Source organism: Tripterygium wilfordii, chromosome 19, assembly GCF_013401445.1.
Source record: "Tripterygium wilfordii isolate XIE 37 chromosome 19, ASM1340144v1, whole genome shotgun sequence".
Classification (NCBI taxonomy): Eukaryota; Viridiplantae; Streptophyta; class Magnoliopsida; order Celastrales; family Celastraceae; genus Tripterygium; species Tripterygium wilfordii.
Window position 1 is genome coordinate 10,325,079 of NC_052250.1, and position 24,103 is coordinate 10,349,181.

At 36.1% G+C, this 24,103-nt stretch overlaps 2 protein-coding genes across 9 annotated transcripts; one reads left to right on the forward strand and one right to left on the reverse strand.

The window, feature by feature from the left end:
* Nucleotides 1-1,111: 1,111 nt before the first annotated feature.
* Nucleotides 1,112-17,034, reverse strand: LOC119985812 (BTB/POZ domain-containing protein At1g04390). 8 transcript variants are annotated; one of them, XM_038830224.1, is made up of 13 exons: nucleotides 16,773-17,034; nucleotides 16,081-16,213; nucleotides 14,306-14,813; nucleotides 14,034-14,167; nucleotides 13,498-13,940; nucleotides 12,781-13,328; nucleotides 12,195-12,600; nucleotides 11,197-11,349; nucleotides 8,549-8,976; nucleotides 4,769-4,992; nucleotides 3,627-3,735; nucleotides 1,828-2,285; nucleotides 1,112-1,458 (listed from the first exon to the last, which is right to left on the reverse strand). In XM_038830224.1, exons 1-10 carry the CDS (start codon nucleotides 16,892-16,894, stop codon nucleotides 4,931-4,933), a joined length of 2,937 nt encoding a protein of 978 aa, XP_038686152.1. In that variant the 5' UTR covers nucleotides 16,895-17,034; the 3' UTR covers nucleotides 1,112-1,458; nucleotides 1,828-2,285; nucleotides 3,627-3,735; nucleotides 4,769-4,930. The 8 variants fall into 8 exon arrangements, with proteins under 8 accessions (XP_038686152.1, XP_038686146.1, XP_038686145.1 ...); XM_038830218.1 differs by having other exon boundaries at nucleotides 4,818-4,992; nucleotides 12,195-13,328; XM_038830217.1 differs by having other exon boundaries at nucleotides 12,195-13,328.
* A 2,952-nt stretch (nucleotides 17,035-19,986) lies between these two features.
* On the forward strand, nucleotides 19,987-21,287 carry LOC119985544. The gene is made up of 3 exons (XM_038829836.1): nucleotides 19,987-20,153; nucleotides 20,270-20,739; nucleotides 20,830-21,287. The coding sequence occupies exons 1-3, from the start codon at nucleotides 19,987-19,989 to the stop codon at nucleotides 21,285-21,287; spliced, it is 1,095 nt and encodes a 364-aa protein (XP_038685764.1).
* Nucleotides 21,288-24,103: the final 2,816 nt, after the last annotated feature.

Consider the following 24,103-nt stretch of genomic DNA (forward strand, 5'->3'; position numbering starts at 1 on the left):
TGAAACTAACTTAGATTATTTATTTATTTATTTTTTTTTTTGCGTTCACCATCCTTCAAGTGTGAACTTGATAAATTCATTGGATTTGAGAAATAACTCATAAATTATGCTTTAATTCATTCGATTCCAAAAATAACTCATAAGTCATGATTGCCTGGCAAATTTACGGATAATCCAAGTCTAGAATATCCCCATAGAAGATCGATCTTGATAGGAGAATATAACTAGCACATCGTTAACAATGAAACTAACAAAAAAAGGCTTAATACTAATAGCTCAGAAAAAATTGAAATCATTATCAGGTAGACACCATGTTAAGTTTAGGTCATTTTTAATCAGGATTTCTGTCTTGTTTTATGTTTCTTCGAGTCATGATCATTGTTCGGTCATTTTTATTATTAATTTTAGTACTATTGTTAGTCATTATTATTGTCAAAGAAAAAAAACAGTAGACTATAAATAAATAAAAACAAAAAACAAAAAGGGGGACTGACTGTTGGGCCCACTGGAAAGGCCTGTCCTCACGACTAAGAAGCTTCAAAGAAATTTCAGCCACTAACCTGAACAAATGCATTTATAGTGCATGTTCAAAGTCTACTGATACTGCCAAAGTCAATTGTACAATTTTGCAGGAAAAATAGGTGTTATGTGTACAAAATGATCGATTCAAAGTCTATAGCACCAAGAGTGAACAGAAAGGCTTCAATTAGCTAAGCCTCTGAGCCTGTAAGGCTCCGTATAAGATAATATAATATTGTTATCTAATGTATAATTTAATCATTATATCTAATTTTAGATTTATATAATATAAGATTTATGATAATATGTTTAGATTATCCCCAACTAAAGAGAGGGTCTTTTTTTTTATTTGACATGTTATTTCTCATATTAAGCGCTCAGTATAAAATAAAAATGAGTTGAAAATGTTTTAATATTATACGACCAATATCATATAAGAATCACTTTTGTATAAAGTTATATTATCTTAAATATTTTAAAAATCATCCACACCTGATAACTTCATTAAATGATGATTTTATACTATAAGATGTCTTATCCTCTCCTCCAAACCATACCTAATGGTATAGGCGTTTCTTTGAAAATGGGCTTGTTTGGTAAGAATAACCACAATACTTGAATATTTTGTTGTCCAATATTAACTGCCTTAAAAGTTGCAGATAAGGCTGAATTTACATTGCAGAGAACCCCACGTCCCCGTCCTCTCCCTTTCTTCAAGAACTCACATTCCAGCACATCCCACTTCTACATCTTTCATACTATAATGCCGCCTATCTTCTCCCTCATCGCATGGATTCGTTAAATGGACGCTGAATTCAGCCATAAGCTCCCATCACCAGAGGCAGCCGTCTTAAATCTTGCACATCGACAAGAAGAAAATCCCCTCTAAAAATGCAAAGACAATACAATACAATACCCCAAGCATATCGCCACTCCATGCTGCAAAATTTAATACCATAAAAATTGATACATCAGGCAGAAAAATGATTTTGTCATAACTGGCGAGAAAATTAAGACAAGTATTTTAGTTAGATAACTTCCAACTTTGGTGAAGTCATCAAAAATGCTCAGAAGCGTGCACACATGTATTAGCGAGAGAGGAGGCAGGGAAAGTGGTAGAGGAATGGATTTAGTGCACCAAATTACAGCAAAAAGTAATGTTTAGAGATGAATGGTGCAAAGGATGGGAATTGGAGAAGAATAGTTATAATGCATAAGAGTGAACAGGAAGTCTCCATTAATAAAATGTTCAAAAGGCATTAGATTGAATACAGGGGAGGGAAGTTCCAGTATGCAAGCAATACTAACCTTATAGCACAAATGTTGCATTCTAATTTCTTCGTCCATTGCAATTATTTTTGCTCTTTTAGCCTTTTTGGGTCGTTCTACTTCTACCATCGTCACAAACCGTTCCGCCTTACCTGTTGAGAATACAACATATAGACAATCCAATCACCAGTAACCCATCGTCACAACCTTCCAGTCAAATCCACTCGCAAAATCTTCCATTTCACAGAGAAATGGCAATTCATCATCATTGTCACATGTCTTTGACGTTGGAAATCCACACAATGAAGTGTTTTCACGACAAAGAGGACTAATACAACAATCGATCACCAAATAAGTCCGGAATGACAGCAAAACTTTCTGAAAAATATGGTTCCAGGAAAGCTTCTTAAATTTAAGGGCTTGACTGCTTGACTGACTGGTTTTTCTCATTCTATCATCCCTGTAGGTCCCAATTTGCATGATGCTAGTTTGAAGACCTGTGTAAAGAAGATTCTTGTCAAATATGTTGGTTTTTGCTGCTGTTTACCACCATCTCCTTAGCTACAAAAGGAAACTTATGATAGATAAGAAAAAGTTCCATTTAACATTGTGGTGGATAAATAGCTTATATGGATTATGTCCTTGGTTTGGTTTGTGCTAAAATGGATTTATGGAAAACTTTTCACATATACATTAATTCCTGGAAATAGTCTCTCCACATATTATGTGGGGGTAAGGAGTGCGTACATCTTGCATGTCCCGAACCCTACCCATTGCGGGAGGCTTGTGCATGAGTGTTGTTTACAATTGATTTCATGAGTCACAAGCAAAATGATTAAGGCAAAATAAGTTACGAAAAGAACTAGCATATAAACAAATTATGATCTTTGATGATTAAATAAACTGAAATTGCATACACTGAAATCATTTTACCAAAGCTATTACAAGTAGCAATGAAAGAAAATAAAGCACAAACAGCACTTCGTACAAATAAGAGAGAAAATTGATAATTTGAGTACTTTTTGAATTTTGCTAAAAGAGAGAAAATTTCCATGCTTGGAGAAGCAATCAAGTACTGCAGAACAAGTGATAAAGCAACGAGAGGAGATTTATCTGAAGAAGGTATTGCATGAAGTAGAGAACCACCAACCAAATGTGATATCATTCAGTATTTTGCCTTTTGGGCGTGTGGACATATACCTATTATTAAACAGGTATTAACTAGAGTACTATACATATATATTGTGTCCTCTATATACAGATGAAGAAAGATATTCATGATTTCACCTTTGAATCCTATAAATGAATCATATTTTGCAAATCAGGGACTGTTGGACTTTTAAAAGAGTTTTGTCGGGCTTACTGATCAAATTACTTTCAGTTGGATGAAAGTACACCAATTGTATGCACAGCCATTGGAAACAAAAATTTGACTGTAAACCTCTATCATTTGATGCTACACCAACAATAGAATTCTTTAGCCAATTAATTACACCAATTTAAGGAACAAAGTAAATCCCAAACGAATGAGAAGGAAAAAAAAAAGAGTAAGACAAGAATTCAAGTCAGATAACCTCTAATTTGGTCAAGTAATCAACAATACCTAACCCATAATTTTTTCACATCACTCAGAAGTCTGCACAGGTACGAGTCAGGGAAAGCCGGAGGGGTAACTGGGGGAGAAATGAATTTTGGGCACCAAATTACAGCAAAAAGAAATTAAGATCAACCATTGATCAAGTTGGATTTTAACACATTAGCACATGTTAGATAAGTATTCACATAATACTGAAAAGGAAATGATATATTGAGCTGAAATTAATAAGGCCATAACTCACCTTCATGAAAATGCCTCCAAAAGATCACCGAAAAGAGCCCAAAGTCAATTCATATATATTTTCCTAGATTGATGCCCGGACATTGCATTGAAAAGAATGCATCAAGAAACTGCATCACAACAAAACAAAGCACTGGAGCTATTCAGCTGGAATCTTTTAATCAATCAACACGGCGGAATAAGAAACGACTGGAGTAAAAAGAATACTGAAACTGTTCATAGGTAATGTAAAATCCATAACACGCCGTAGTAACTCCCCAAGGCAAGGATGGATTACTGAACTTTTCCAACATCAGATGCTACAAATATAAGCAATCTGGTTTTCATTAATAAGGCATGGGCCACGACACATAGCTTTTTGAAAGTTTTTCCTTATCATGGCTTACAATGGCAATGTTCAAGGCTTTCTCAAAAACAAAAGAGATGTGTGGTCAAGCTCAGAGGTGAAAGCCAAAAGAGATTGAAAGAAGATTAAAGCATGCTTAATACTCATGTTTTTCTTCAAAGAAAAACTAAATTAAAATTCAGACGAACAGGAGCAGATACTCAAGAATCGAGACTGCTTCACCTTCAAGAAAAAGGATAAATAGTCAAATAAAATCATGGATTCACACTATGACATCACCGCTTCTCAGAAAGGAAAAGTAATTAGAGGAGAGGACAGCTCTCTCTAATGCAAATCACAAAGTGATATATTCTATTAACTTTTGAATGTTGATAGATTCTATTAACTTTTGAATGTTGATAATATGAAACTAAGGATTCATATCATGGTTTGAATGTCGCTACAAATCAGCCAGAAGTTCAATCCTACGTAAGTTTAGAGGGCAATTTTTCTCATATAATGAAAGCTGATGATTCGTTGTCAGCCTTTATCTATACGAGCAAGGATAAAATCAAGTCAACAAGAAAAGGGCAAGGCTACCCACAAAGATTATTTTTCCTTGAAGAAATCACACTACTTTTGACATATTTCTTAAGCATTTAATTGTTCATCCGACATTTCATGATTATGGCATTAACCCATTAGCTTGCAAGCCAATAAATAAAATTTCATCATAAGTGATATCATCCCTGCACATTTCAAAACTATTAAATGTAGTTATGATTTTTGTAAATCTGATCATCACAACTTTAACTTACAGAGATGATTCATTCGATATAATCAACGTCGTCAGGATTTTAAGTTTACCAAAAGGCTTGAAAAGTTTTGTTTTGATGATGGGGAGTGCAACATCCATCCCTTTACCAGTCATAAACTATGTTGTTGACACTCCATTGATGCATCCGTAATCAAACTACTCGTCATATATTAAAATCTTGGTAGTCTCCCATGTAATGCTCTATTTCTCTCCCTTTAATGGCAACTGTCATTAATAATCAAGGGTGGTCAAAATTGAGATTTTACCTAAAATCGGAAAGGGACTCTAAAATTGGAATCGTAAAATCATATCGTAAATCATGAGATTTTATGTATTCAGTATAATATGATACAAAAACAATAAAAATGTCCTACGATCACATAAAACATGATCAATGACATAGTTCAACATAAAAAAATAAAGACTATAATAACCACACAATAACATATTAATGTCACATAATGACATAAAACAAGTTTAAACATCACATATAATCAACATATATATAGCATAAGTTCATAACCATCACATAAGATGCCTAAAACTCAAATTGTGATTTTTGAAAATAGAAAACTGAAAACAACACATTGATGTTCTGCGGTCAAAACCCTAAACACGTTTTCCGTCACATAAGGAAGACAAAAAACACACTGGACATAAAACAAATTGTTCCGTCGTTTTCTTCCACTTTCCTCATCCAATCTTGTCCTGTAGCACTACTCTCTCATAAGCGTTCTCGATCTTGGTAACTCAATCTCTAGATCTAGGTCTCTCAATGCTGGTCACTCGATCTCCTTATCTCGTTCTAGTGTTGCTTGCAAACTCTCTCGATCTATCGCTCACGAAGGAGAATCGTAGATTTTAAAATCATTCAAAATCTTATATTTTACAATTTTGCACGATTGTTAGAACGACTGAACGATTTTGCTCCATTTTTCAATTTCACTTCGATTTAACTACCATTTTCTAAGGTAAAATTGTAAAATCGTGAGATTATAACTACCTTGTGAATAATCCCTGATTATCAATCAGAACTCTTAATTACCAGTACCTATAAACAAATTTTTCATAAAAATTTCAGCACTTCCCAGTGTTTTTAACAAACCAACCAATAAGGTAGACAGAAATTAGCCTTGGGCCATGATATGAATGTCCCACATTGCTTAGATAGGGGACTTGTGATCTATTTATAAGGAGGGCAAATGCCTTCTTTAATTAGCCAACAATCTTTCTAGGTAGTGGCCTATTGGGCTTGTTGGTTACAACCAGCCCATATGTGGATAGTGGTTGGGCTTGTGCAGTTGGTTAAGGAATGTATGGGCCTGTATGGGCGAGCACCTGGCCTGGTTCTTATCAGGCGAACTCCAACAAGCTCAAGGGAGACGAAATAGTACTATTGGTCACACAGGCACTGATATTATAACGAAATAACACACGCAATGTATGTTGCAAGAGAATTCACATACATTGAACGTGGCCCAACAAACTCTGCATGGCGAGAGGCACACATACGTTGAGTGCCACCCGAAAAGCATCAGCATCATAACATCCATCTAAAAGTAGTGGCAAGCAAACAGATAAACACATGGCTAGCTGATAAGCTTATTGTTAACAGGTACAAAAGAAAAGGCAAGAAGCATCCTGAAGCAACAAGTGGAGGGTTGTGATGGAGCCACTTGTAGTCTTTTTAGTGGCATGGTTATTTCTTGTATCAGGCTGGGGGTTTAGGCAGAGAGCAGTAGGGTTTTGGATTATTAGCTGATTTTGGTAAAGACTTGTTGTCTGTGGATGTCCTAGCTCTCGAAGTCTAGGTTTATTTTGTATTTCCTATCAATTTCCTTGTTATTATCCTTTCAATCAATACAACTACAGATCTCGGGTTGTTCTTGTTATCATTCTGTTAGTCTGTACTGTTGTTATCTATCACTAGCCATATAACCATTTTCCACGAATCAATGTATTCTTAACTTCTGAAATTGTAAGGACAGGTTATGGAGAGTACTAGTCCCAACCTTTCAAGGAAGTTCATTGCACGTGAATTTGTATCCTATATGTCCATATCTATAAATATAATGTGTAAATAATCAATTAGAAATCAGTTAATCTTGCCATAAAATTAACGTAACAATCACTGATTCTCTTAAATTTTCCATTTTTACCTTTCAATGTCTGCTAGAAAAACTGATCCGGCCAAAATAGGGACCCATCTTCAATAATATTTCCTATATCAGTTAGTTAGTTGGAGAAATGCTTTATATGAGAGATGTTCAATACCTCCCACTCCCTCTCTCCACACTTGAACATTCAGGACAAATAGAGTGTGCTCCAAAATTCAACCCCCATAATTGCACTTTTGCCCTCCCCCCCCCCCCCCATCTAATTTATACAAAGAACACCTCCTAAAGATTGAAATTCCAATTTTCACCTTTGAAACTGTGCAATATCGCCCCTCCTTTTAACATTTTCATCATATACGAGACTACGAGTAAATGTACATTATTGACTTACCTTACTTCTTCACTTCTTTCCATACACTCCAACTTCAATAATGATTGGGTAATTCTAAAACCTGTATTTTATCCATTTCAAACGTATGAACCCTTTTTCTAATGCTTTATTAAGTGTGAACCTCCAATTAAATCAGATAACTAGAATCGGGGTGTTGCAGGAGAACCTCTTGATAGGAACTAATGACAAAAAAGCGGATTCCATTGACTCAGTGGTTTAAATAATCCAGGCAACAAGCCTTTTGGTCAGTCATAAAGTTCCTAGGCTTTTCCCCGCATCAAAACATAAATCCCATTTCATTGGCTAGCATTGCTGATTAACACATGCTGTCACATATAGACATTGGGATTGACAGTAGTCTTCCTATAGGATTTAACTCTTTATCCCAGCTCATTCTATTGAGAAATATGGCAACCAGCAAATACCCATTAGCCTTAAAGCATTTGACCAGATTTTCCCGGACCAGGAGCAATGCAATAGTATATGATTGAACATTTGACTGATCCCAATTCAGCCTTGTAAAGGAAGCTTCTGTCTACCATAGAGAACCCCCTCCTTTGCCTGTTATCCAATCTAAAATTCATCCCAAACAACCTTTCGACTGAAAAAACAGCAACCTTTGGAGGGACATTAGACTTCTATATCCATTGCCATGGAAAGAGAGAGTAACCTAAACACACCTTGTCCCTGAGGAGACTCCTTATAATAAGAGTTGGCAGTGAAAACTTTGTTTCTCAAAAACTTCCAATCGGTCTTATCATCCATAGAGGGGTTAACCTTTGAATTATAAGCATCACACCCATTTTTAAACGGAAAAAATATGGGAAAAAAATCTTTAAAGAGCACGTTCAAAATTAATTTTAAAAAAGAATGACAATTAGCCAATTGCCACAGAAAGATCTAATAAAACCGAATGTATACGGCAATGAGCTAATATCATCTCCAAAGTTGAAAGTGTACACATATAAAATAAAAAAATATATATTTTAGCTGATAGTTCTACGTCAAAAAATATGATGCTAAGATAGCAAAGAGAGATTATGAGAATTGAGATGATAAGTCACTTTGAAAAAAATTTAATGTACTACTAGCATTCAGCAGGCTCCAGTTAAAAGAACTAGCTAACTCCACATCAGCCAGCCAAAAGAACAGATGAGCATAACTGAGACCACATAGCATTCAAAGACTATAAGATCTATCCCCTTCTTTGGATGTTCTAACATTTTTTGATCTAGACCACCCAAAAGAAAATTATATCAAGTAGACTGCTTACCATCCTCATGAGAAAGTTGAACAGAGGCAGCACGGACCATTTCAACCAACGCATCATCTAGGTCCTCAAGATCCCCAGAGTTGAGTAGTTGACGATATAAAGGGGCCATGTACTTCGCTGCAACTTCAGCCAACTTCCAGAGGGATAAATTAAAAGCAAATTGGATTACTTTAGAAGACAAGAGTCCATCAGAATCTAAACATGAAATAATCACCCTAAAACAGGCATCATGAACAGCGTCCAAACACCAGAACTCAGCAAGCTGATAAAGTTCCACATATGGTTGTAGCTTGTAAAACCTTCCCTGAGTATGCATATTATCCCATAAACATCCAAAGGTAAGACTCGGCAGCTTATCAGTGTAAAACCAGTGCACCAGTTCAACCATTGCTTCCCAGCTAACAGGAACCTTTATGGTCTTTGAGCAGCTGCAAGCATATAAAACATTCGAGTAAAAGCTATAGAGAAATTATAAGAGTTAAAAAAAAAATTTAAAAAAAAAAAATTCAATTTTTCCACAGGAAATTGACAAAAATTACATCTGGATTGAATGTGCAAATCAGAGTGATAAATAGATATTTCAAAAAAAAAAAACACCCTAATAGTGGTGGTACCCATTTATAAAGTTAAGCAAATCCCCTTCTTTTTATATATTAAAAAGGCTAGAAAAATTCCCTCACATAAAGCTCATGAAGTAAAGGCACGGTCAACAAGTACAAAATGTATGAAATCTTACCCCCTAAAATACCAGAAAAGTTAAAAGATTAAAGAAAGTACAACTGCAAATGATTAAGCTTTCTTTGAGAAAGATAGGAACAAGTAAGAGAAACACAAATGCTTTTCAGTAAAAGCATATGCATATAATGGCAACATATTCCTCTCTAATAAGAGAGAAACCCAAGATCTGATTCAAGAGTTTTGTGCACGGGATTTACTTTTCTCTCTCTCTCTAATGAGGTTGCAGCTTTGAAGATAATTTGCAAAAGAAAGCTCAGTGTCTGAACACTTTGGGCTTCATTTGGTCCATTCGGAAACAAAAGAACAGGGCCCTTAATGGTAAGAAATTCAGCCTTCATGTAATCATTGAAGACTGGCTTTGTAGTTCAAAATTCTGTTTTTCAGATCTTTGCTCTGGAATGGTGGCAATTTTCTGGTGATTAAAAATGTAACAAATATGTAATGTCACTTATCAAAATATAAATAACAGCAAAACATGCTGATTATTAACTAGGAAGCATGGACACGGACACGGACAAGGGACACGACAAGGCCACTCTGACATGGCAGTTTGGAAATTTACAAAACACGGACATGGCAAGGATACACATACATAAATATACGTAAAATATATATTTAATATATATAGTTCATATATAAGAAATTAATGTATACAAATCCTGATGCTGATACATATTTGGAGACTTATTTGGTTATATAAGGCAAGTGCGTTGGGCTTGATTTAGGCATAATGGGAGCCCACCATTAACACAAATACTAAAAACAAACATTTAGTATGTGAGGATACTAAGGTAGGAGAGAGATTGCGATACTGATGTGATGTGATATAGAAAGCTAGGAGAGAGAGATATATATTGTAATGTCACAAGCCTAGCTCTTAGGTTAACTGGAAGTTATAGACTATTTTATTAAATAGCAGTAGAGTCTTTTTAGTTTTTACAGTCTTTGTCAGAGCTCTCAAGTCAACCTTTGCAAAACCAATGTCCAACCCGTGTCCAACTCATGTCCTCCTATAAAAAAATAAAGAAAAAATAGGACACTTGTCGGGGCCGTGTCCGCGTCCGACACTGATACGTCTCCATTTTTGAAGTGTCTGTGCTTCCTAGATTATTAATTATCACTAGCTTTTATATGCATTAAACTACCTTGAGAAAGATAACAAAACATAATTGGAATAATTTGTATTTCATAGGTTAAATCACTTCCCACAAAAATGAAGGTAAACAACACTTGTGCACAAGGCTCCCGCAAAGGAAGGGGTCAAGGACAGGCTAGATCCAAAATTCAATCTGTGACCACATGGTTGCACCCCTGCAACTCTACCACTGGGCCACATATTCGTCTGTTCTCTTTTTTCCTACAAATAAAATAACATAAAACGCCCAGAGCTCACCCCCAAGGCGCAGTTATTTTTAGATGGATTATGGAAGTAACTAAGAGAGGTTATCAATCTTTTTGTCTTTGAATGGTAGAATTTATCCATCATTAAACCATGATTCACAATTTCAGACATTCACATGACCCTGTAGCATCTTTGTAATGTCAGAAAATACTACTAACTTAAGGAATCCTTGAAGCAAAATTATCCTTTTCATCATATTGGCTATTGCAATTCAACACCCGAAATAAATAAGAATGCAAGATGATATTAATTTCAAGGTTTTTGTAAACAACAACAGGATGCCTTTCAAAGACATTCATGGACTTGTATTTTTTATATGTACCTCTTGGTTTGTTCAACTTGTTGCAATTTGCAGGCATGTTCACAGATTATGTTTGGTTTTGCTGTTATTTATTAATTATTATTTGCATACTCTGCACTCAACTCAGTATACTTGAGTACCACATGCATTTTCTTTCCTTAAAAAAAGAAGAATGAAAGATGACATAATAGAATAATTATTGATCACCTCTCCTGCATTCCTGACTGGAACAAGGCCCTCAGGTAATCACAACCTGAAGATAATATAACCTTGTGAGCATGCACATGAGGCACCAGTAGAGAGCAAAGACTGCATGTCCAGCAAGTCTGTTCAGCTGCCTTAGCTTCCAAGATGATATCCCTGAAAGCATACACATCCAATGAACATCTATAATTTTATGTAAATCTGGTTGGCCAAGCAGTTGAAAAATAAAATGAATTATTTTCCTAAAAAAATCATCTCTCAAAGATAGATAGAACATTATGGCCCCACTTGGTTCGCTGGTTAGCAATTCAAACAGGATTCTTATTCTTTTACCGTGTTGTAGGTACACATTTAGGGATAATTAGTAATAGTATATCAGTAATCAGATTACCGTGGAATTATATGCATTATGAAACCAGATATCATAGTAGCTCTTCTTCGTATTCTTATCTCACAATCAAAGTAAAACATATGTCATCTGCACAAAATTACCCTGAAAAAAAAAAGGAAAAAAAAAAAACACATACTCTCACATGGAGGAATTCTCCTTACTTTTCTCCTGCAAAATTTCTCCTACATTAAAATAGTTTGTATATGGTCCTTTTTTATATTGGTAATTTTGACAGAAATCCATATTGTATAACATTTCAACTTTGTTAATCAAATACTGAAAATGAAAGGTACAACAATTAACAAGGGAATCCTTCCTATCCTCATATCAGGACCTACATACCAAACGTGACCTATGTCAATTAACATGCTTCAGTCACTGGATCCCCCCTGAATGAAAAAGGACAATTCATATATACTACATAACCTCTGAAAATCATCTTTAATTCAACAAAGAATAGGCTCTCCAAATAATCATAATTGCTACTATTAACAAAATACTTATGGATTCATAGGTAGCAATTTAAGAAAACAACAGAGTGAATATGATTCTAAGCATGCCTCCAATGCAATGCAAGAAATCAAGTAAATAGTCAAGGAGAGCAACTTACGAAAATGATTGCCAGCTGGACCCAAGAGCTGGAGTAAGATCAAAGCTGGATACAAGAGTACCACATAGTGGACGCCTCCTGCAAAGAAGTCGTACCAAAGGTTGCAACTTACAACGTTTGGCGAGAATCTTTAACTTCATAACTTCTTCTTCTCCAGCCTGCAGATATCCAAAGTAAACGTACTCCAACAATTTCATCAATGACTCAGGATCAACATGAGAAGATAAACGAACTACTTTCTGAAACTTTCCAGACAGCTCATTGGCGTCGTCTCTTGCTGAAGAAACATCAGATGTTTTACCATTAGGATCCGATTCTTCAGGAGGTAGCAATGATGGGCATTGAGTGGCAAGAACAACACCATGAGCACTTACAGACTGCCCATTTGTGAGCCTGAGTTGCATGTCTGCATAAGTATCCCCATTAAGTGCTTTCCCAATCCTTTTCGCAAGTTTATTAGGAAAACCATAAATTCCAAAATGACTAAGAATATATGCAGCATACCATCTTGGTCCATGACTAGAAGTATAAGTGCATATCTCGAAAAGTGTATTAACTAGTTCAGTTTTAGTGTAGTTCATCTTACCCATAAACACATCTAGACTGTTTCTTACATAATAACAGTGTACCAACTCAGATAGCCCCCACAACCCATAAAGCAGGCAAACATCTTTGCCTTCCCAATCTTCCGGACAAACCCAGCAACAAGTCCTCTCACTATACAAATAACGCAAATGAGAAGCAAAGCTCAGCCTTTCAACAGCAACATAATTACTTAAGCAGCACCTTATTATAGTGAACAATGTATTTATCCCATCACTCTCTATAACATGGCTTTGATACTGGGGTAAAGCGCAATAACACGTCAAGCCCATTAAATTAATGATAGTTCTAAGTATATTTGACGTTCCGCAACTGTCCCCAGATGCGTAATTTAAAGTATCCAGTAAGTGTTGCAGATATTCAATGTCATTTGGCTTCAGAATTTCAGACAGTATGAATCTGGCCTTTGATGCTATATATTTGCAGGGAGAATAAACCATCATCAAAGCTGCCCTTGAAGCTGGTTCACTATCAGCTACATCACCCTGACATATATAACCCCCTTTCCTTATTGAATCCGCAAAAGCCAAGCTATCAAACAGATGGTGCATAGTGAGAGAGATAATGATATCAGTATATGAGATGAGACTATACAAAGACAAATTTTTCACCAGAAAACGATTAATGTGTTCACAACTAAGCAGAAATACAGAAAAGAACAATAAACCAAAAGGTATGTATTAAGATTCAGAATATTTACCATGCAGAAGTAATGAGAAGGTTAATGTGTATTAGAGGTCCATGCATGTTGGGATTAAAATCTTCTTTAGCATGTATTGCAAGCCATCCAAGAATATCCCAGATGTATGGCCTCAAAGCAAGAAGAGAATTGGGCTTAAGACCATCCCTTGCTAAGGATATATGGTCTTCAACAGACAGCAAATGTTGAGGTAACCCATTTAGAAAATCTTCTCGAAGAAGATCCAAAAGGACCCTGTCAATTCCATGCTTCCAAAAATATATATGCTGCTTCCCTTCCCAACAGATAAGCAGTGCCAAACGACATGCCTCCACTAGTAAAGACATTTTTTCATTGGCAAATTTTCCAGAATGTTGGCGTCCTCTGCTCATCTCATGAATTATGGATTCAACAATGGGCTCGCAAGACAAACTCATCATTCTCAAATATCCCTGTTCATCTGCCTGAGCAATAAAGTTAAGACTATAAGCAACACTGAAGACAAGACATTCAATATAATAGTTTTATAAATAAACGAAAGAAGGTATGGCCAATACCAATAAACGCCGGGCAAGTTTAAATCCCTCTATGCGAACAGGAATAGGTTGGGAGCTTCCGATGCAGTTAACTATCATCTTTAAAAGACCTGCTTCATTTTCTAGAAGCTTCTTCATCCCACTAGAACATAGAGCTGGAAAAAAGGTTGAAGAAATCATTTGATTCAGAAAATAAATGAAGCATGGATTACATTGCTAAATTATAACACTTTCAAAAAAGGAATGAACAGAAAATTTTTTTAAAAGAAATGTTCTCATTGAATGATTGATACCTAAAGCAGAATATAACTTCAGAACTGGTACTTTGGTGGAAATATAAGGCTTTACAAGGATAGCCTCTAAATCTTGCATCAGTTTAGCATCGTTCCAAACATGATATCTAGATGGAGGCCAACGCTGCAGTATTGTTGCCAGCACAGACGCCATTACTTCAAAATATTCGTTCAGCACAGCACCATCAGAAAGCCCTTTTATATTATTAATTACAGAAAAAACAGCTTTTGTTTCTTTTAATGTCTTCCAGACCTTTTCCTCCTTCCTTACACTCAGATGAGAGAGGATTGTGTTTAAAGCCATTGCAGATGAGGCAGCAACGTCTAATTGACTAGAAGATAATAAGGATGACAAAGGATTAACAAGCTCTAGCACATATTGCTGCAGTATTGAATTGGGTACAACTCTTATCAACTTTAACACTGCATTTGCTGCTGTACACAGTAAGGCTTCGTTTTTACAAGAAAGAATCCATACCAATGCCGCTATCATATCAGCAGCCAAATCCTGAAAGTCATTCAAAATAGTGCAATGCACAAGAAGTTGGACATTAGTATCAGTTGAGTCTTGGCAGTTATAAGCATTTCATACCAAAAAAATAAACCATGTATCAACGCATAAAGGCCTCCACTTGGTCCACATAACAAGCAACAATTGCTCCTTCATATATATAACAAAAATGACAAAAAAAAAAACATTAATTTAAAAAAATTTCCACCTACCAGAAAATAATGTCTAGCAAAAGTCCCACGCCCACTAATAATGTCCTTCAGGAAAGCAAACCCTTCCCCCCTCTCCCAAATTATAAAAAGTGTGACAAAAAAATACTTTTGTTAAGAGTGTCAAAGTCCAAATTGATAAGTTTGAGTAAAATTGATAGGCTTAAAAGTAGTTCCCTCTCCTCTCTCTCATAGGTCCTTTTAGAGGGAGTGTATGAGCCACTTATGAGCCAAATTTAACATGGTATCAGAGCCATGAAATTGGCCCTCTACCCCAATTTGTTTTGCCCCTAGTGTGAACCATTGTGTGTGAGTAGCCCCTAGTGTTGGGCCTCATTTGTTGTGCACATGTTGGGACTCCCACTGTTAGGGATTGTTGAGCCCACATGTGAGGGCGAGTGACAGAGTATAAAAGTCCTACTTTGCAAAGTATGAGTAAAATTGATAGGTTATAAGTGATTCCCTCTCCTCTCCCTAATCGATCCTTTTAGAGAGAGTGTATGAGCCACTTATAAGCCAAATTTAACTACGTCAAATCCACCGAATTAGACATATAACACCCCCCCCCCCCCCCCACCCACACACACAATTCGTCCATAACTTCTCGTCTATCTGCTCCAGTAAGGGAAAAATAAAAAATAAAAAAAATTAACCGTCAATGAATTATCAGGACATGTAGCATCTTGACGCCATCTCATAATAAAAAAAGGATACAAACAGTCATGAAATTTTTAACCGTCAATGCGAATTAAGCAAACATTAGGTGCCACTCCCATCAGACTCACTGTACTCTGTACATTGAATCCATAACAAATTATTGTTAGGTATATATGCTGCTGCCTCAAGATGAAAGATGCACCAATTTCTGCCACCAAAACATTTTTTTTTCCTTTTAACTTGGAAGTTCCAAAATACATTCATAAGCCTGCAACTTTCAATTTTTTAGACTTCTTCCGACATAAGGTAGAGGCAACACACAGCAAAAAAAAAAAAAGTTGACATGCATCCTAGTTCAAGCACATATTACCAAAGTCCATAAAGAGATCAACGAATACCTTTATTAGTGGATGCTGTGACACACACACATCTCCAAGAGCGCAATCAAGGACGGCGTTAATTGACCGGACTACATATCTCTGTGTCTCAATATCAGTGCATTGCCATTTCCATGTGTTTCCATCAAAATTTCTGCTAAAGCAAATACCATACCATTTCAGCAAACACATAATGCTGTTTCAGATTTTAATAGCATGAAGCGTATGATTTCACATTGAAACACATAATTACATGTTTGAATATTTACAAGATTCTAAATTGGAAGGAAATGTAAAACAATGAAAGTAGCATGTGTTTCAAGATTGGCAGCTACCAATATGCTCCTAACAAGACCAATTTTACAAAAACACAGGCACAAAATTAACTGGATATACGTACATGTTCAAATATCAGAGATTGATATCAGCATAAGATTTTCCAAATACTTCCAATGACTTCTAAGCACTATAATCATTGTTAAGACAGAAATTTCAAGCACCCAAAATCCATAAAGAAGATCAAGTGAACTTAAGGAAATTAATTCATCATTCATATACAACATATCAATTATAACACAAATCTAAATTGAGAAATCACAAACATTGATTCAAGCGCACATATGGACAATAAGGTATGTGTTACATCAAAAACTTCGAAATTCGAAAACACGAAAACGTTTATAAAGAGAGAGACTTGGGGAAACAGAAGAGACCTGGTACCAAGTTTGAGAGCATCAGAGAGACGCTGATGGAGAGTACGCAGATGACCACTGACAACGCTGCCTCTGGTATTTTCTCCTCTCTGTTTCGAAGAAGAAGCCGAAGTTGGTCTCATTCTTTCTTTCTCCCTCTCGATTCAAGCTTATCGCTTCTCCAAAAGATTTTCGGTTATGGTGTCACCATTCAATTGCTCCCAAGCAAATTTGCAGAAGCAATTATTGTGTGGGTTTTCTTCTGAGGCCATGGACACCGCCTTTGTTTTTTATTTATTTTATTTTATTTTATTTACACTTAATCAATTAACTCCAGTCACATAGGGTACCTTTGGTAGAGGGTATGATTGTTAGAGTATACGTTAGGGTATATTATGCTTGGTAGAGAGTATGACTCTTAGAGTATATGTTAGAGTATACATTAGGGTATATGTTGATAAAGGCCTTGTTTGGGAGGGTGTTCACGTGAGCTTAATCCTCAGTTGTACCGCCAGCGGTATCAGTTATACCAAACGGGTCTATTAAGCTAGCTGTAACGCCCTATAAATGCTCAGTAAACCACTCCCAAAAATAATCTCTAAAGCGAAGCTTTTAGAGAGCGGTTTGTCTAAAACTCGAGCTTTGTTTGTTTCACTCCTCCGTCACGAGTTTTGTTGCACAGAAGAGAGGTGCGGTTGCGATGTCGAGCTCATCACCCACCATGACGAGGTTAGTTTCGTGTGTCGATCTGGCTTTAAATATGCTACTGGTTCCTCTTCTTCTCCATCCTCGTTCGATTTTCTGATATTGGTCCATTTTCTTGTTACGTTTTTGCTGATACCGGTGGTTACGTCTTTGTCTTCGTTCGACCCAAGGAGATCAGAAAGCCACTTGATTTTTTGGTAAGAACCCATAACTCTAGTCCTTTGTTTGTAGTGGTTTGATTGGAAGTTTACATCTGGGATTTGTGTGTATGTTTCATTGCCGTTTATGGTTTTCTTGCTCTAGTTAGGACCTTGTATTTGTATAGATTGGCTTCAGCAAAGTTGTTCTTGTGAATTTAGGGTCAGCATTCTGATTTATGATTTGTGATCTTAGGTGTTTGTATCTTACAAGACTTGTGACTCTGCTTAGTTTAAAAATCATATGGAAATGCCCTATCTACTTGCACCTTGAGGCTTGATTAGATGGACTTGTATTGTTTAGCTTGTGCAAATTTGTTCTTGCGAATTTATGGTCAGATTATATAGATTTTGTGCAATTCTCTGAGTTAATTTCTAGGCTATTTTAGGCAGTTTTCTAGGCTATTTTAGGTAGTTTTTTCTAGGCAGTTTTTTGTGTACTTTCAGGGCAGTTTGTGTGTAGTTTTTTTGGGGAGTTTCTGGACAGTTTTTGTGCAATTTGACTAATTTTCTCATTATATTCTGGGCAATTTTTTGGGATTTTTTTGGCCAGTATTCTGGGCCGTTTTTTGGTTGTATTCTGGACAGTTTGTTAGTTAGTTTTTGGCCAGTTTTTTTTTGGCAGTTTTGTGAGGAAATTTTGTGCAGTTTTTTTGGGTAATATTTTCCTATGAGTTTTGATTTGATTTGTTTTGTTTAGTTGATTGATCATTATCATATCTCATGGAGCACCTAGACTTTTAGTTTCTCATGTTTATCTTTTATATGTATACCTAATGTTTAGATATGTCAAGGAAAGGGAAAGATAAAATCGCTTTATATGAGGGTAGTCATAATGAGATAATTAAATGGGATGATTCGAATACTCGTGTCTTGGTTGAGATATATGTTGCTGCTATGAAAGCTGCTAATCGAGTCCCTGGCACTCGTATACCAAAACTGGAATGGGAAGAACTTGTGGTCCAATTCAATGCTAAAACATGACATAATTATCAAAAACAATCACTAAAGAATAAATGGGATTTGCTTAGAAAAGACTGGACATTATGGGTGAAGATGACTACCCAGGATACAGGTGTTGGGTGGGATGTTGTTATTGGCACTATAATTTCAAGCGACGAATGGTGGGAAGAGAAAATTAAGGTACATGTATTATAATAAATTGTAAACTATATTCTGCTACCATTAGTGCATGTACTTCTAATGAATGCAATTTTTTATTACTTTGCAGGAGAACAAGGAATATGCCAAGTTCTGTAAACATGGCTTCAAGAATAAGGCGGACCTTGAATTATGTTTTACTGGAACATATGCTACTGGTTCAGCGAGATTGGCATCGTCTAGTGGATATATACCAACTCCAAAATACCATTGTAGTGATTGTAATCAGAGTACCCAACCTAACGATGATTTGGATACTTAGTTTGGAGAAGGATATGTGCCTGAGCTACCCAACACATCCAAAGATTCACCCTACCCATAGACTGATCCATCCAATGAAGTACACCTTGGAGAATCACCTGAAAAAGTTATTGATGATGATGATATTTGTTCTGCGAGTTCACCCACTAAGTGTGTTCCGATGACACCATCTCACACATCCGGATCATTGGGAAAGAGATCATTCGTGGGTTCAGTTAGCAGGAACTCAAGTAAGAAGCAATCGGTCACCAGAGCTGATGAACATGAGACAATGCGGAGGTTGGTATATGTTGTGGAGTCCCATGTGTCTGCAAGTAACTCAGTGGCAGCACCTAGGGTTCGCAACGTCACCAAGACCACTGTGGCTATGGCTATGGATATTCTGCATCAAATGAGAAAGGAACACGGAATTTCTAATAAACTTATTATCTTTGCAGCTGAATTATTTTCTGATAATTGTGCCAAAACGGACATGTTTTGCAACTTGGACCTTGATTTGAGGCTGCCATATCTGGAGCAGAAATACGAGAAGAGAAGCAATATGGGTGGTGTGTGATGACCTGACTTTGGTTGCATTTTATCTTCTTTTTTTTGTGGATATTCCAATCTAGGTTAATGATAGTATTAAGATGACAACAAGAATATTTTTAACTCTTATGTATGTCTAATGAATGGAATATTTTGAACAATTATGTATGTCTAATGAATGTAGTATTTTTAACTATTATGTGTGTCTAATGATACAGGTCGTGATTTTTATTTTTCTTTAATGCATTTGATTATTTTGAGCACAACTCACGAATATTCCGTTACATTCAGGCAACAACACAACTGATGTGGGTGGCAACAACACAACTGATGTGGGTGGTGATGAGTTTGATGAGACTGATGATGATGATGAGTAAGATGGGATGCACGATGATGAGTATGACAATGAATGGGAATTGAACCGTAAAAGGAATGATGATTTTATACTCATAGCGTCTGTAACTGCAGCTACAATTTATCATCGAAGAAGACGGGCTGCCTATTTTGATAAGATGTCGTGCAGGACAAATAAATTACAGGGTGCGAATGGGTAGCTGAAATTTTACGTGGACACCCAAATAGATGCTACCAGACTTTTAGGATGAAAAAAGAAATTTTTCGAGAACTATGTTATCAACTGAGATATAAGTACATGTTACGAACAAGTAACTACGTTCAAATACCGAAAATGGTTGGGATGTTCCTTTTCACACTGGGGCATTGTGCAAGGAATAGATTGGTGCAAGAATGTTTTCAGTATTATGGTGAAACAGTTACTAGGATGTTCCATAAGGTATTGTATAGTGTGTACTTGTTATCATTGGACATCATTAAACCGAGGGAGAACCGGTTTGACGAAGTTCCAGTTAAGATTAGGGGTGACCCAAAATATAGCCCATTTAAAAATTGTGTTGGTGCCATCAATGGAACACATATCCCAGCTGTGATTCCTAAACCTGACAGAGGTCGATTCATTGGGAGGAAAGGCACAATGACACAGAATGTAATGGCAGCGTGTGACTTTGATATGCTGTACATATTTGTGTCGGCTGGATGGGAGGGATCAACACATGATGTACGTGTGTTCCAGTATGCAATTTCAACACCGAAATTACGATTTCCAATGCCACCTCGAGGTAAGTCTTACTTTATGTAGTTATTATACTTTCTTATGACATAATTTATTGTATATATAATTTATTTTTATTTGTTTTTACCCTAAACAGGAAAGTATTATCTAGTTGATGCAGGGTATCCTAATAGGACCGGTTTTCTTGCACCCTATAAAGGTGGGAGGTATCATTTATCTCAGTTTGAAAATGGTCACCGAGCAACAAGTCCTCGTGAGGTGTACAATCACACACACTCGTCACTCCGAAGTGTAATTGAAAGAATTTTTGGGGTTACAAAAAATAGGTTTCCTATATTGAGGAAGATGTCATCTTACCCCTATGAAACCCATGTTCAAATTGTAATTGCGTGCATGACACTTCACAACTTCATTCTATTGAGGGTGACGAATGACGAAGAATTTACAGAAACGGATGAAGGGGCAAGTAGTTCATCTCAAGAACCAACTACTGAAAATGTTGTTATTGGTGTTGATGATTTGCGCGATGACAGGACCATGTCCTCTGTTCGAGATAAGATTACAGATAAACTTGTACGTAGGAGGCAGAGGTAGAGACAATGAGTGCTTAGAGTGGTATTTAATTGATGTTGTAGTATTTAATTAATGTTGTAGTACTTAATTTAAATGTGGACATGTAGGTCTATTTGTATAAAAATTGTCAATTTATTCTTATGTGGTGTTATAAAAATAACAACTCATTTATCTGGCAAATAACCAAACAATGCATAATTCATTACAGCTTATAAGCTTTAAACAGCTTTTTGGTTTAACCAAACACCTCACAGTTTATTTCACAGCTTTAAGCTCTGCTTATTTTTCACAGCTTAACAGCTAGCCTTGAAAATCAATACAACCGCTCTACCAAACGGAGCCAAAGTGTTTGGTGAAACTATAAAATACATTAATTAGACCTAGAGTATATAATGTGAAATTACCTATAAGGACATCAAACTATATAACAAAATATATTAACATATAATGACGCCAAACCAAAAAAAAACAAATGAACTCACCATAGTGCAAGGAACCACAAGAAGGGAAATTAGCCAACACTTGTCAAAAATGGAAATCAAACATAAAGGACAAATTCCGACTATAATGTTGAAGCCCAAAATTGAGAAATATATTGGCTCAAGACAGAAATTGGATTGGCCCTATTACGAATGTGGAAGTTGACTAGGTCACTAGGACAGAAAAAAAAAGCAGAGGAGGATAAGGGAAGGGGGCGGTGCGGCCGGTGTTGCTCCACTCTTTGCAACTTGGGTTTGGAAAGGCAAAGATCATCTTCTCATTTTGAGCAAGTAAATGAAATGCTTTATAATTTTATTTGCTTCTCTTCTTCTTCTTCTCTCTGTCATCTTCTTCTCCATGCCTCTTTATTCTTCTTTTATGATCTGATCTCAATTTCTTCGCCTCTACAAATAATCAAGTAAGTGTAAGTTATTTCAAGGAAGCAACATCACTTTGGTTTTGAATTGAGAAAACTAACCTTTGGATGAGGGGTACCAGAAGACAATAATTCAAGTGGTGCCTCGGAGGAGTGGAGGACTAGTAGATGATCGAGCAATGCATGAGGGATAGGGAGGTAAACTTGATAGGAATAGTATGCTAAAGGTCATTATTTTATGTAATATTCAAACTCGATTTATTTATTTGAATAAAATATATTTAGCATTTAAAATGAGAAAATACATATTGGCATCAGTGTCTTTTATTCTATATGGTATATGAATTGGTGTGTAGAGTCTAAGCTTGCACATGGAAGATCAATTCATAAGTTCCTATCGAATATAAATAAGCGATCACAACTAAAACGGAATTGGACAAACCGTCGGCTTGGCTATGGTATAGTAACCTATCTTGGCTACGGAGAGCGGCAAAGCTTGAATTTACTATACCAGTACACTTGTAGTGTATTGATCAGGACTACGTGTGAGTCAATTTTCCAGTCTGACTATATAGAAAATTGTACACTCACACAGACGCTATAGAATTATTCATGTTCTTAATTTATTAAAGATTATTGGTACACGGTGACGGATCGAGTTTAACACAAGAGTGGGGGTGAATTGTGTCCCCAAATTCCAATTGGAATCCCTTTTTCAATTTAAACAAATTAATGGCAATTAACAAGTAGCACACAAATTTGGACTCTAATGATTTTCCTAATCAATATTCAATCCAATGCAAGATGTGATACAATATAGTGAATGACCAAATATCAAATAATCAAGAATTGCACAAAACAGATTTTCAAGCAACACACTGCACACAGATTTTTCAACTCAGATTTTACCTATCAAATGATGTCAAAATGCAATGAAATTTTATATGCAATGTCACAACACCTTAATAAACACTATATCAAAATTTCAGATCAAAATTCAAAGTTTAAGGCAGTCTGCTAATCTCGGACAGATTAGGGTTTTGAAAATCCTGCAGTTTGAAACAAGTAGTAAATATAAACAAGTAAACAAAGAAATCAACACAGCGATTTATAGTAGTTCGGAGACCCTTCTCCTACGTCTACTACCTAGATTCACCAACCTAGGATTTTCCCAACTCCACTAAGGTGTGGTTTTAAGAGACCCACAAAACTCCTTACAACAAGAGTTTCTAAGAACTCCCTCAAACTTCAATGTTTACAATTTCCCCTAACAAAGGGAATTTCTCAATGGGATTTTCAGCCAAGGTTCTCACAGGTTACCTCAAAGGTATTTGGTATGGAACTCTCAATATTACAGCAACACTCTCAAAGATAGGATTTTAAGAACAAGAGAGGTTTAGATTGTAAGTAAACAAAGCCCAAAGGATATAGGAACTTCCCTTTTGCAAAAGCAAGAGTAGTGAGAAGTCCTTTATTGTAGAGGCTTGTATTGGAAAAGATTGTTGTAGCAAATAGCAAGAAGGCTTGATGATTGATGAACTTGATAGCAAGAGGTTTCTCTCAAGGATAATTTTTCAATTTGCTTCTCCAAGTTGTATGAAAGGGAAGATCTTCTTTTAAAGGCAATTCTCTCCTATGCTTGCAGCCATTGGATCAAATTTCAAGAGTTGATCTCTACCATCCATTGCAGCTCCTAATCTTGGTCATTGATGATTTGAGCAAACAAATCTCCACCATAGAGCATATAGACGTTGGAAGCTTAAGAGAAGTCAAGTTGTACCTTTCTTCCATAAGTGTTGTCATAAGCACAACCCTTTGATCAATGTATGTCTTCAAATCTTGACCATTCAAACTCTCTTTAATTCTCAACCATGGATGTAGATTATACTGTGTCATCTTGTCCCTTCATTTTGAATCAAAGACTTCAAAAGTGATCCCTTAGTCAAGGATCTTGTTTGATTGCACCAACATAACTTTCTTG